We start from the raw sequence: 13,515 nt of genomic DNA, 5'->3' as shown, positions 1-13,515 counted from the left end.
GGCATTCGTAGGATGGATGCCGCGACAATGAGCATCAGCTTGGCAAAAATGATCCCAACAAACACGTAGTTCTTTTGGCGCGGGCGTAATACAGTGGTGTCCTTCGAACCACTTTGTGTCAAGACACAAACCTAACTGGACGATACTTCGACGGAGGCCTTGCCGAAGTAGTGACATTCTGGGTGGGACAAACAGTAGTAGTATCATTAGCGATGCCTCTAGTGTTCATCAAGGTTCCCTGGCAGGGAATCCCAGCACCAAGGCGAGGAGATTAGCGACGGAGACGAGACCGATGAAAGATAACATTCTCTATGGGGGGAATTGCTATAGTGAATCAACATTGGTGAAGGACAACTCCACACCACAAGAAGAACGGTCTACAACAGAAATCACTCCATCAACAGAGTAAAGGCAATCTGCTTTCCCTAGACGCACACAAGAGGCACTCGAGAAACCTGCGCTGGTGTCACTATATCGATCACGATGGCGTGCGTTTTTTCATCCACGTCGACCAAAGTCGCTTAGCGGTCCGAACACTGGCAAAAAAAGGTCCGAACGCTGGAAAAGCTGGTAGGGAAGGGTTTTGAGAGTTTTATCGCGGGCCTTCGGCCCGCTTTTCATAGCCCCTCTTAGTTCAGTGTCCTGAGCTTTTAATACAGCTACTGGAATGCTCTGAAGTCGAGCTGGACTAAGAGCAGGACGTCGGTCCCTGGTTCAAACCCCACTAGAGACATTTTTCTTGGATTTCGTGCACTTGCAGGAATAGCGCATTTTTGGACTGGGATTCAATGTTGAGGAAATGGAGCACTCTCACATCAAGTTCCATAGTGACACTTCCGCTGATGCTATTTGAGAGTCTCTCTCTGAAGTGAAAGACTCTTCTTCCGCACGATTACAATCTCGAATCTCTCAATGAGAGATGAGCCTCCAACTCTTGTTCCGTCGTGGGCGGACAAACAGGTTGAAAGGCTCGAGTCGACTTGAGTTCACAAATCTTGACTTATTATTCTGACGAGGTCATGGTGCGGAAGTAATTGTTTCGCATTACCCGCAGTTGACGCATAAACGACATAAAGGCATAAAGCATGCACCCGACAGATTGACTGACTGGGGACTCCCTGATCCTTCGACAGAGATTTTTGTCTCTACTGTAGAGACTCCATATAGACACCTTCAGGGGCCAGTTCTGAGATCTAACTTGAACATCAAAACATTCCTAACTCTGCGTACTGAACTAAGTACAGTGTACCTCACAAAAAATCGTTGTGTGGGTGTCGCAAGCTAGCCATTGCTTGCCTACAGGCGGAGCCGGCCTAAGACGAAGTCTGTTCGCGGAGTGGCGATTCTCGCTCATCGCATCTACCCGCTAATTGCCTCAAGATCTGGAGTTATAAATTCAAGACATGGTTTGGAGTTATGCAGTAGCTGTCATGCGAAACACACGCTACAATGCGCTCACGGATAGGTTGAACTATCACAATAAACACAATTTCCGGCGCTAGAAGTCATGCTCGGATCTATCGCTAGAACCGGGGATATTGGAGTAAACATAACTCCTTTTGTACGAGTTTTTTGCCAAAAAAAGTTATAGTACCGAGAAATTTTTGGAGAGCTAAGTCGCACATCGTGGACTTTATTAAAGATGGGCAAGTGTCAAAGAAGGTAACTTCAGTACTTGGTGCGATTTCATTTGGTCGCGTGTGATGATTGAATCTCTCAAGTTTGACATTGTTACAACGCATTTCTTATTGAATTACCAACCTCATTATGATCCTCGTCTCAGCTTCTGGCCCTCAGAAGGTGATTTCTCCTTGTTGCCGTCTAAGAAGCTGCATGATGTCAAGCGCAAATAATGAGCGATGTCAAAACTGATGGGTTGACGGCCAAACTCATTGGCTCTTCCACATTCAGTTCTGCGTATCTTGGTCTCACTGTGAGACCGTCAGAATCTCACAGTTAGTAGTTTCGGAGACTCTCCCACCACTCTGCGGAATGCATTGGTCTGGGGCTCCACGGTGATGGACTGGTCACTACTATGAAGCTTTGTATTACAAACGTTGAGGCTCAGGGTCTGAGCTAACTTCAGCATGGACCCAAGTGACATGTGCGACTTCAGCAACTTTTTGGTGTCTGGTAACACCCTCAACGAGCTAAAACTATCATTGATAATGCTCCACCGCGCATCTCTGCAACTACTGCGGTTTCAGCATCTGTCTCTGTGGCTGACTCAACCAGCAAGTGGCCTTGCAAGTATTGTAACTTTGGCAACTGTCACGCTGGCTGACTCGTCTTCAGCGATTGGCGCTCTTTGAGTGACGGCAGTGTGCATGTGAATGATAGACTATATCATATCAGATATAGCGACTCGCTCCGAGTCGCTTGATCGACCTTTCGAGTTCAATTGGGATTCACTATAGCCCTGAGTCTCTTGGGGAGTAGGTTCTACCTGATTCCAACTTGAAACACAACACTTATGCTCTGCAGTGGTATTGAGATGCATTTACTATAGGCATCATTCATGCAAACTTTGCATTGCAAAGTGAGCCTAGTATTCGTAGCACTAATTATCCTCTTCTAGTAGGTTCATTGTTGGGGCTTCACTCTCCCTAGCTCGCTTCCTCGTAGCAATTGAAGTGGCTCTCCCTGCTAATCCGAATCGGACATCCTCAGGCATCTCATGAGTGCCTATGCGACCCCCTCTGTTTCGACGTTGAGGTGGTCGACTGAGGAAAGTCCTTATATACTTCCACTGCTCTTTGGCTTCGGCAGAATCATCGCAGCGCATTATATAGGATATGCAGACGACATGTGCACACACCAGTTTAGAGCCCCAGATCTTGCATGTACACCACGGGCCGAGAGGAGGTGGGGTCTCCCAACTAGCCGTCTGGCCATATGTGACGATGCAGTATTTGCTCTTCAGCTCCCTCGCTTCGTCAAGACTGGTGTAGGCGCTCTCTGCGAACTTCTTGGCTTCATCGCTCCTCGGCGAGAACACAAGGTCTTTCAGAGAAGTTACCCCATCTGGTAGCCTGGATCGCTCGCTCGCAAAGAAAATCCACTGCGTGTTGTTATTTTCAGTATCAATGTAATGACTCGTCCTCCATGATCGAGGCACCACCGAGCAAAAGTCTCGCTCGAAGAATTTGGCGGCCAGCCGTCTGTCACCTTGGTCTGCAATCCCTCGTAAGGCTTCGTTACGACCATACTGTGATATTTGCATCCAGCTCGGAGCTGACTTGACGAAGCTCCCGAAATCTCCAAGGGTACGGCGATATCGACTGGTCAGCACCGTCTTTTTCAGCTCACCATGGAATCTCTCAACGGCATTGTTGGTGCGAGGACCTGCTATCTCACTCGCATACTGTCCCCAGTGACTTCTCCAATCATCCTCATCAAGGTAGCCTCGAATCTCGTCAAGGAATATTGCGACTGCCTCCTTCTCCGATGGCTGCAGATTCTCACGAGGATCTGAACAGAGAATAGAGTATGGCACCACGCCAGAGTTGGACATCCTCCAACGGTAAGTCCTCGGTAAGGAAGCGTGTTAGAAACATTACCTTCGTTCCATTTGGTCAGGAACAATGCTCTGAGGCGCTTCCACTCAGCGCGGTTCCAAGAGTCACCCATCAAATCCAAATCTTGCTGATTGCAAACCAGAGCTTGCGAGAGAGTCTCGCGGTCGCCTTGGCCTTCCGAGCACGTTGCTTCATATGATAGTAGCAGGAGATGATGATTACATCATTTCCAAGGACTTCTTCTACGCCGCTGTGCAAGCTCGCCGACCCGTCCATTACGACCTCAGATGGAATGGAACCCACGAGTTCGAGAGCTGCCGCTGCCGCCATCACCTGCTTCAACATATGGGCCACGGACTTGGTAGTTTCGCGCTTCATTAAGCAGAGAGCAACAGGCCGAGCAGCAGCATCGCGTGGGAGAGCACATACCACGGTGAGCACTACGTCAGCGAAGATAACATTGTAGGTAGCATCTATGCCAATGGTTTTGCACCGTTCCAGATTCCTCAGCATCCTCAGGCTTGTGAAGACCATGGAGAGTTCCGTCACCTCACATCGCCCACTTGGCTCCAAACCTTTTTCGCATAGGATGTTGTCAAGTATTATACATCGATCAGCTTGTCGAACACGAAGTAAGTCGGCCTCTGTTGAAGCACCACTTTCCACTTTTCTCAGGCTGCTCAATATAGGCGTCATCGCTTCCCGTATCTCCTCGGAGCTGAGACGGAGGGACTTGAGCTGCTCGATGAAATCGTCGAGGTTCAGGCCTCCCTTGCCGTTTTCCTTCAGGGAGCGATAAACGCCTCGGATCTTGGCGTAATCGGTAAGGCCCTTATTAGCTAAGAACTCTATGCTTTCATTGCAGTACCCGCCTGCCATATACCGCTCATTTGTCTTCAACTTCAACTTGTCCAATGTCAGAGTTGGAGTAGTATGGAGTAGCTCTGCCCAATGATCCACTATGTCAGGAGGAACGTAAGAACTCTTACAGATCTCTGTGCCGTGGAGAGGGCCTCCTCCATGGGACCGCCACTGATCTAGCTCAGTCGCTATGGATTTCAGAGGGTAGAAGAAGCATCGTCCAGATTCCATGCGGACGAGAATCTCGGCAAACCGGCAAGTGTGAGTAGGCCATAGTCGCCAGTCAGGGCGAGAACCTTTAGCAGGTACTTTGTCTGCAATCACATCGCTGACAGTACGCTTGCACTGGAGGATACATCTCCTATGTCCTGTTTTGAGCTTCTCGAGAGATGCATCTTTGAACCGCAGGTAGGGATGGGCCAGTAGATATCGCTTCACCACCGTATAGATATGCCCTTTGTAGATTATGAAAGGCTCCCCACCAAATTTATCGTTCTTATGTCCCAGATTACCCTGGGCACTGGCAGTACTTGCTTCATGTAGCTCGGTATCGTCACTGTCATCGTCTGTAATATCCTCCTCCACAGCATCTATATCCATTAGATCAGCAACATCCTCTTCAGGTTGAAAGTCATCTGATTCATATTCTCGCGAGTCCATGAAAGCACCAGGGCAAGTCTCAGAGGTAAGATGCGCCTCACTCAACTCCGCGTTCTGGTCGTCGGGTACCTCTGTCGATTTGTTGAATGACACACTATCGGTTGTAGTGAAGTTCTTGGCCGGCGGTATGATAGTTCTTGTGGAATGTATTTCAGGTACTCGCGTGTCAGAGCCGCTGGCGTTCAACTTCTTGAAGTTATCGCGAGCCTCTTCTCGGAGCATCTCCTCAACCATGGTGAGAACCTGGCCCTCGTTCTCGACGATATCTTCAGTCAGATTGAGCATTTCATCAAGCCTCCGATAGAACTCGAACTTGAATGATGGCTCAAGCATGGCTAATCTAGCCTGAAGGAGCGGCTTTGCCATGCAGTATACCACCGGATTGATGTAACGGCCGTTAACGCTGGTTTGATTGGATGCGTATTGATGAGACATGATAAGTTGTTCCATACGACCACAGATATCCTTGTTGAGGTCGGCAATAGTCTTGCTGAGCTCCTCGACCTCTCTGCCCCCACTTGGTCTCCCAGTTACGTTCGGATCATGGGTAGTAGCATCGGTACCAAAACCACTGACAATTCGCCTTGCACCTATTTCAGGATTGCTTCGGTGCACCGACGCAGGTATGATGCTCGTCTGCCGGCACATCGCATCGAACTCCACAGCTGCAGGATCCATGATGAAGATAGGGTCGATTCGATTGGCGTCCGAAGTATGACGTAAAGAGTTCACTCTTTTCCTACTGCTACTCCCGACTCTGCTTAAAGCTGTATATAGAGCCCCAAGGAGCCAGGGCCTCGACCAGTACCTTCTTATTTCTTCATCCCTTTCAGGCCCTGCCCCTTTGAAGGGCAATTGAAGCCAAGCGCCTTCCAATGTGACCCCGACTACACGATGAATAGTCAAGGCTGCGCAAACTCGAAGAGGCAGCTGTTTTCTGGAGAAGAAGATCTGTCCATCGCATCCGCGAACAGTGAATGTAGCACGGCGGATTTGGACTGGACTAGCACCCTGATCGCCGAAGATCACGGTAACAACCGGGTCTCCTCGTATGACACTTATGTCCCGTACATCACCGATCATTCCATTGGCGAATCGCTTGGCTTCATCGTTGACTGTGGCAATAACTTTGCAACCCCTTTTCAGATACAGCATAGGAGAGAACCCCATCTTGGAGATATCGTTGCGGTTGAATTTGGCTGGGGAACTACCATATTCGGTATCGACACAAGGGAAGGAATGCAGTTCTCCCTCGAGACCCTCCAAATGACGGGAGTTGTAGTCTTCAACCTCGGAATTGGTTAAACAGATGATGACATGCGGGAACCTAACAGTAAGACAGTAAGAGACAACCTTTAAAATACATGAGTCCGCTTGTTGCCGTGGTAACGGTATCGTTTGCACATGTCTATGTCATGCGTATCCACTATGTTGCACAGTTTGTACGTTGCGCTCGATCCGATACTCTATATTTCTCAGATCCATCTCACCTAGGGCATACGCCTCCACCATCTCGATCTCGAATCTTCTGCAAAGTTCTAGCTGCTTGATCCGGTAGTCGTGGAACTCCTGGAGAAAGAGGAGGAGCTGAACGTATCTGTTCTAGCAGCTCGAGATATGCGATATCCTCTCCTCCGCTTCGATGAAACTCCCGTAAGTAGAGTGCTGTCGGTGCCATTTGTTCCCAGGTGGAACTCTGCCAGCACGGATATGTAGGATATTCACCAGGCGGATATGCTGGAGACTGGTCGAAAAGTTCGACGCGGCCGAGCTGGCATACGTCGCCGCAGAGCACCACCACAATGCCTGCGAAAGCCTTACCACGATCTCCATTGGGAACAAGCTCCTTGAAGGTACCCGATAGAGCATCTAATATGGAGCTATGTAATGCTCCGACTTCATCCAAGAAGAGAACAGGCTTCTTTGGTAAGGTTTTCTTCCCCCGTAGATATGCAACCATACGCCTCTGCAGGATGGGGGTATCTCGCATGTATGCGTTATCGCCCACCAATCCTGTAGAGTCGAAGGTTAATCCGCAGTAGGACATAATTGTTGAGGCATTCGTAAGTTGCCGTGCAGCCATTCCGCTCCAGGTCAACACCACGGGCTCCAAGTCAGGAGGGAGGCTGTTGATCAGATGGTTCATCAGGTGAGTTTTGCCAACTCCGGCGGATCCAGTTATGTAGAAATATCGAGACGAACCAGGCCTCTTAATATGTTCCATGATATGATCGTAAGCGAGCTGCTGATGGTGGTCCAAGCTATACATTCTTGGCAGATACAGGCTGGAACTAATTCACGGAAATGATAATCAGCTGACGCCTGTCCCCGTCTCAACGCAATTCTCAATTGCAACTTCAGCAACAATCGCTGTGGAGCCATCGGTTTAATCTCTGTCCGCCATGGTTACTCTGACTACTGATTATCAGTGGTCAGTAACTGATACCATTAGAATGCAACTCTCCTTCGACTGTTACAGTAGTCTCTACTCAACTACTTTCAAGTCACAGCGCCTTACACTGTTGTTGTTGTTGTTGTTGTTGTTGTTATTGTTGTTGCCGTTGTAGGCTGCTGTACAACAGCAGTGCTGCTGTCGTTGCTTCGCACGTTAGAATGGTACGGTGTTGAGTTCGTATCATCATCATGATATCATCGTATGATCAGTAAGTTTATAATAGACTTGCCACCGTCATAGAATAGCTAGCAAGACGTGATTGACAACCCAAGAAGATAAGGCGACGAACTGCATGCATTTCTACTTAGATGCATGTATAAATCTATATGTATCTATATAATTAGACAATAAACAATAGGTTATCACCGTAAATGATAGCAAAAATGATCGCCGATTGTTATCGGGATTAGCTAGGTAATCCCGCAGTGGTTTGTAGCCTGTGGTAGGGAGTGTGGTTTGAGATGGGACAAACACTGACGAGCTGAAAAAAGTATTCGAATTTGTAATAGTATTTCTCCATCTCTCTCCGTCTAACTCAGTTGTACTCAACACCACCTATCATGAAGGATACAAATCATATGATATGAAGGTGTAATAGCGAGTGTACCACATTATAGCGTGTGGTCATCGAGGTGGTCGTGGTGGTCAAAACGAGACAAGTACAACAACAGCAACAACAACAACAACAACAACAGCAACAACAGCAACAACAACAACAAAAACAACAACAACAACAACATCAACAACAACATCAACAACATCAACAACAACAACAACAGTCGTTTCATCCTCTCTGAACTCAAACTTTGATCACATACGATCTCCCTCCATCTAACTCAGTTGTACTCACCACCGCCTATCATGAAAGAAACATATCATATGACATGAAGGTGTATTAGCGAGTGTACCACACTATAGCGTGTGGTCATCGAGGTGGTCGTGGTGGTCAAAACGAGACAAGAACAACAACAACAACAACAACAACAACAACAACAAAAACAGCAACAACAACAACATCAACAACATCAACAACATCAACAACAACAGCCGTTTCATCCTCTCTGAACTCAAACTTTGATCACATACGATCTCCCTCCATCTAACTCAGTTGTACTCAACACTGCCTATCATGAAAGAAACACATCATATGACATGAAGGTGTATTAGCGAGTGTACCACACTATAGCGTGTGGTCATCGAGGTGGTCGTGGTGGTCAAAACGAGACAAGAACAACAACAACAACAACAACAACAGCAACAACAGCAACAACAACAAAAACAACAACAACAACAACAACAACAACAACAGCCGTTTCATCCTCTCTGAACTCAAACTTTGATCACATACGATCTACCTCAATCTAACTCAGTTGTACTCAACACTAGGGTGGCACGAATTATTTCCTTCCAATTATTTCCTTCCATTTCCTTCGGAAAGATGAAGGAAATTTAGAAAATTCTTTCGAGTAGGAAAAATAGGGAAAAATAGGAAAAATAAGGAAAAATAAAGAAAAAATTTCCGAAACGACCATAAATGGGCACAAAAATTTCAAAAAACAAGAGGTCTCACACCAGGTGATGTCTGGGATATATGTCTGTGTTAGTGGTCTCGGTTAGACTGAGTATAGGGAAACCTTGTTCGCCAGGATGATCAAAGACTTTTGTGGCGAGCGAGAATTCGATTCGCACTTCCACTGGAAGGCCCAGCTTGCGGTTTCGGACTGAAACTTTCAGTTATTGCATGGCACTTCGCAATGCGAAGTTCGCATCATGACCACTTTATTCGAGCGGGAAATGCTGCATTCCCACAAGCATAAGACGGTGGAGTATCAACGTAGCATACTCCAAAACAAACGGATAGGTATCCCTGACGCAACATATAGGCAGTGGTTCTGGAACCGGCCGCAGGCTCACACTGTGAGCCTCACAGTATGAGCCTCATACTATGAGGCACTGAACTAGTCAGTAATCACCGTTACCAATAGACTGACGTTTGCACCTCATTTCGCATAGTAAGTCAATGTTCTCGTCTGCGTTTCTTGCTGAAAACGATCGAACCTGTGAAAACGATCGAAACTGGAAGGCTTTGTTGGTTACTAGAAGACAATGTTGGCCGCCCCATGGACTGCCGTGACTAAAGTTTTCGACAGCCCTCTTATTCGAGAAAAAATGAAACGAAGGAATGCAACCGTCAAAGGATCAATCAAGTAATGCTCAGCGACAGCTCTAATCACCGAGCGTTGCGTTACAAACTTTCCTATAGAGAGCGCGCTTGTTCAGCCGCTGAACTTTAGCGCACGCCCTGGTCTCTTCCAGTGTGGATATCTCCCATATCTTGTAACGCTTTCAATTTCAATCAAGCTATGAAACATGATTAGTAAATGCAAATCATCTGCTAGCAGCCCGACCGAATAAGACAGTGACGCTCTGGCCTGCCAAACCTGGCAGGCCAAGCGAAAAAATTTATTTTTCCATATTTTTCCGTATTTTTCCTTCATTTTTCCTTCAAATTTCAAATTTCCTTCCGAAGGAAATAATTTTTCTATTTTTCCTTCCGCGTGCCACCCTACTCAACACTGCCTATCATGAAAGAAACACATCATATGACATGAAGGTGTATTAGCGAGTGTACCACACTATAGCGTGTGGTCATCGAGGTGGTCGTGGTGGTCAAAACGAGACAAGAACAACAACAACAACAACAACAACAACAACAACAACAACAACAACAACAACAACAACAACAACAACAACAAAAACAGCAACAACAGCAACATCAACAACATCAACAACAACAACAACAGCCGTTTCATCCTCTCTGAACTCAAACTTTGATCACATACGATCTACCTCAATCTAACTCAGTTGTACTCAACACCACCTATCATGAAAGAAACACATCATATGACATGAAGGTGTATTAGCGAGTGTACCACACTATAGCGTGTGGTCGTCGAGGTGGTCGTGGTGGTCAAAACGAGACAACAACAACAACAACAACAACAACAACAACAACAACAACAACAACAACAATAACAACAACAACAACAACAACAACAACAACAACAACATCAACAACATCAACAACAACAACAGCAGCCGTTTCATCCTCTCTGAACTCAAACTTTGATCACATACGATCTCCCTCCATCTAACTCAGTTGTACTCAACACTGCCTATCATGAAAGAAACACATCATATGACATGAAGGTGTAATAGCGAGTGTACCACACTATAGCGTGTGGTCATCGAGGTGGTCGTGGTGGTCCAAACGAGACAAGAACAACAACAACATCATCAACAACAACAACAACAACAACAACAACAACAACAACAACAACAACGACATCATCATCATCAACAACAACAACAACAACAACAACAACAACAACAACAACAACAACAGCCGTTTCATCCTCTCTGAACTCAAACTTTGATCACATACGATCTCCCTCCAGGCCTCCAAAATGTTCTGTAGTGCCGTAACAGTCAGAAGATGAGGGTTAGGACTCTCAAATAGCATCAGCGGAAGTGTCACTATGGAACTTGATGTGAGAGTGCTCCATTTCCTCAACAATGAATCCCAGTCCAAAAATGCGCTATTCCTGCAAGTGCACGAAATCCAAGAAAAATGTCTCTAGTGGGGTTTGAACCAGGGACCGACGTCCTGCTCTTAGTCCAGCTCGACTTCAGAGCATTCCAGTAGCTGTATTAAAAGCTCAGGACACTGAACTAAGAGGGGCTATGAAAAGCGGGCCGAAGGCCCGCGATAAAACTCTAGTAATACTAGTAATACTAGTAATACTGAGACTTACCGTAACTAAACGCACAAATAGGAAGGATAGAAGTGAGTAGTTGATCGCGTGGCAATGCCACGGTGGCACCAGAGCGAGGGTCTCGTTGTAGGACGAGCGAGGTTGTCAGAGCGTTGGGAATTGTAGGACGCCCTGAAGTGGACAACGCCCTAGGCAGAGCGTTGTCCACTTCCTGGCTTCTGCTCCACTTCGGCAGGAAGTGGAGCAGAGCGATACAGATGCCACACCTTGCGTAGGTGCCGCCGTTGGCGATGAGTAACGGTGGTCCTATCTAAGTAGTACCTTAAGAGAAGAAAATGGCAACCATTCAATTGCAAGTCCGAGATTTGAGCTAAGTTCAAGGTGAACTGTTCAGCCAGGTTACTTTCTGAACGCTGCAATCGTCTGCTGCCGCTGGAACTACTCTGTAGGAGGCAAATGAATTCCTAAGAGGCGCTCCATTCTGATAATACGTCTTTCTTCTAGGGGTATGGACCTGTTGCTGAGAACTAAAGGGTAACGATGGGGGGAGGAGAGATGAAGGGAGGCTCCTCTCGAGATCGGCTGGGTGACTCTCACAAGCGGACGGAGATGGCAGTAGGCCCTAATGATTAGGGCACCTTCGAGAAACCTTGGAGGGAGTCTCAATCTAGAACTCTCAGAGTTCAACTCTGGAAGATCGACAAACGACGTTCTATCAAAGTCCTCGCTTATAATTTATAATTTAGGAAGAAGTCGCTTAAAAGGGACCAAAACACAGCCGACAGACCTTACAAAGAACTGTCGGCCGAGGACTCCTTAGGGAAGTCCTCAGGGAATCCACACTGTGGATTCCACAGACAAAACCCATATACAAGCGCGAGCTCTTACTCAAGTGCGAGCTCTGATACAACTTGTATCAGAACTTGTATCATACAAGTTCTCAAAAAACTGTCATTACGGGTAAACCCGAACCCCGACGGTCTTATTCCAGGAAACCCAGATAACAAGGAAACCAGAAACCCGAAGGGAATAACAAGGCAACCAGAAACCCGAAGGGAATAACAGTGTAAACCCCTAGCGGCTAGGGCCTAGCCCGATGCGGACCGCATTACGCGGTAGAGACGTCATTTGCCGTCGGTACGGACGCTATAACGTGGTTAATAGTAACCTAGGACACTAGGGAGTCCCTAGTAGGGACATCATCTGTTTTGGCCCGTGCCTTGACTATTTGCAAGAATAAACTGCGCGGGGCGAGCGAGAAATCACCTTGACTATTCACGATTTCCCTTGAAAATCTGAAATTCGGATTTTCAAGGTCCAGATTTTCAGATTTTCAAGGCTCAGATTCTGAATTTACCCAAAGTCGGCTCGGATAGTTTGGTTCGGCGGTTCGGGAACCGAACCGAACTTCTCCCAAACCCGAACCATGTTCGGCCGGACGTAGGAAATGATGTGGATATTCTCAGGGACAACCTCCCGGAGGTTGTCCGGACCTCGTAACCTTAGGGTGACTCGGAGGTCCTCCGAGTCACGACGACCCACGCAGAATTCTCCTTTGACCCACGCAGATTTGTTCGCGCACGTGAAAGATTTTTCGCGCGCGGCACAAAATTTTTCCAGAATTTTTTTTTACGGATTGTATAAACAATCACTCACAACATTATACAACATATAGAATGTCCAAACAGTTAATGATTAAGGGTGCCCGGATAGGGACTTCGACAAAATGGCATCTGACGGAGTCCCAGTAGGCATCAGCAAAGATATTCGTGAAGGTCTCTCAAGAGAGCAAGTTCACGGATAGCCGCATGCCACAAGCATATCGGTAAAACCAGCGATAACAGTAAACTCTACGGACAACATACCCATCATCTTGTGGCCATAACAACACCAACATGCCACAAGGATATCAGTAGAGCCAGCGATAACAGTAAACTCCAAGGGCAACATACTCATCAGCTTGTGGTCACAACAACACAAGCATGCCACAAGCATATCGGTGAAACCAGCGATAATAGTGAACTCTACGGACAACATACCCATCATCTTGTGGCAATAACAACACCAGCATGCCACAAGGATATCAGTAGAACCAGCGATAACAGTGACCTCTACGGACAACACACCCACCAGCTTGTGGCCATAACAACACAAGCATGCCACAAGCATATCAGTGAAACCAGAGATAACAGTAAACTCTAAGGACAACATACCCATCAGCTTGTAGCCACAACAACACAAGCAT

General features: G+C 46.9%; 1 protein-coding gene across 1 annotated transcript; it reads right to left on the bottom strand.

Moving 5' to 3' along the window:
• Positions 1-3,629: 3,629 nt before the first annotated feature.
• On the bottom strand, positions 3,630-5,717 carry Pmar_PMAR003174 (hypothetical protein; the record flags this gene model as incomplete). Its single annotated transcript, XM_002777464.1, has 1 exon — positions 3,630-5,717. The coding sequence occupies one exon, from the start codon at positions 5,715-5,717 to the stop codon at positions 3,630-3,632; it is 2,088 nt and encodes a 695-aa protein (XP_002777510.1).
• Between the last annotated feature and the right edge of the window lie 7,798 nt (positions 5,718-13,515).

Source organism: Perkinsus marinus (assembly GCF_000006405.1).
Source record: "Perkinsus marinus ATCC 50983 genomic scaffold scf_1104296951686, whole genome shotgun sequence".
NCBI classification, from domain to species: Eukaryota; Perkinsozoa; order Perkinsida; family Perkinsidae; genus Perkinsus; species Perkinsus marinus.
The sequence above is the reverse complement of the archived record's forward strand: the minus strand, read 5'-3'. Positions and strand labels throughout refer to the sequence as shown.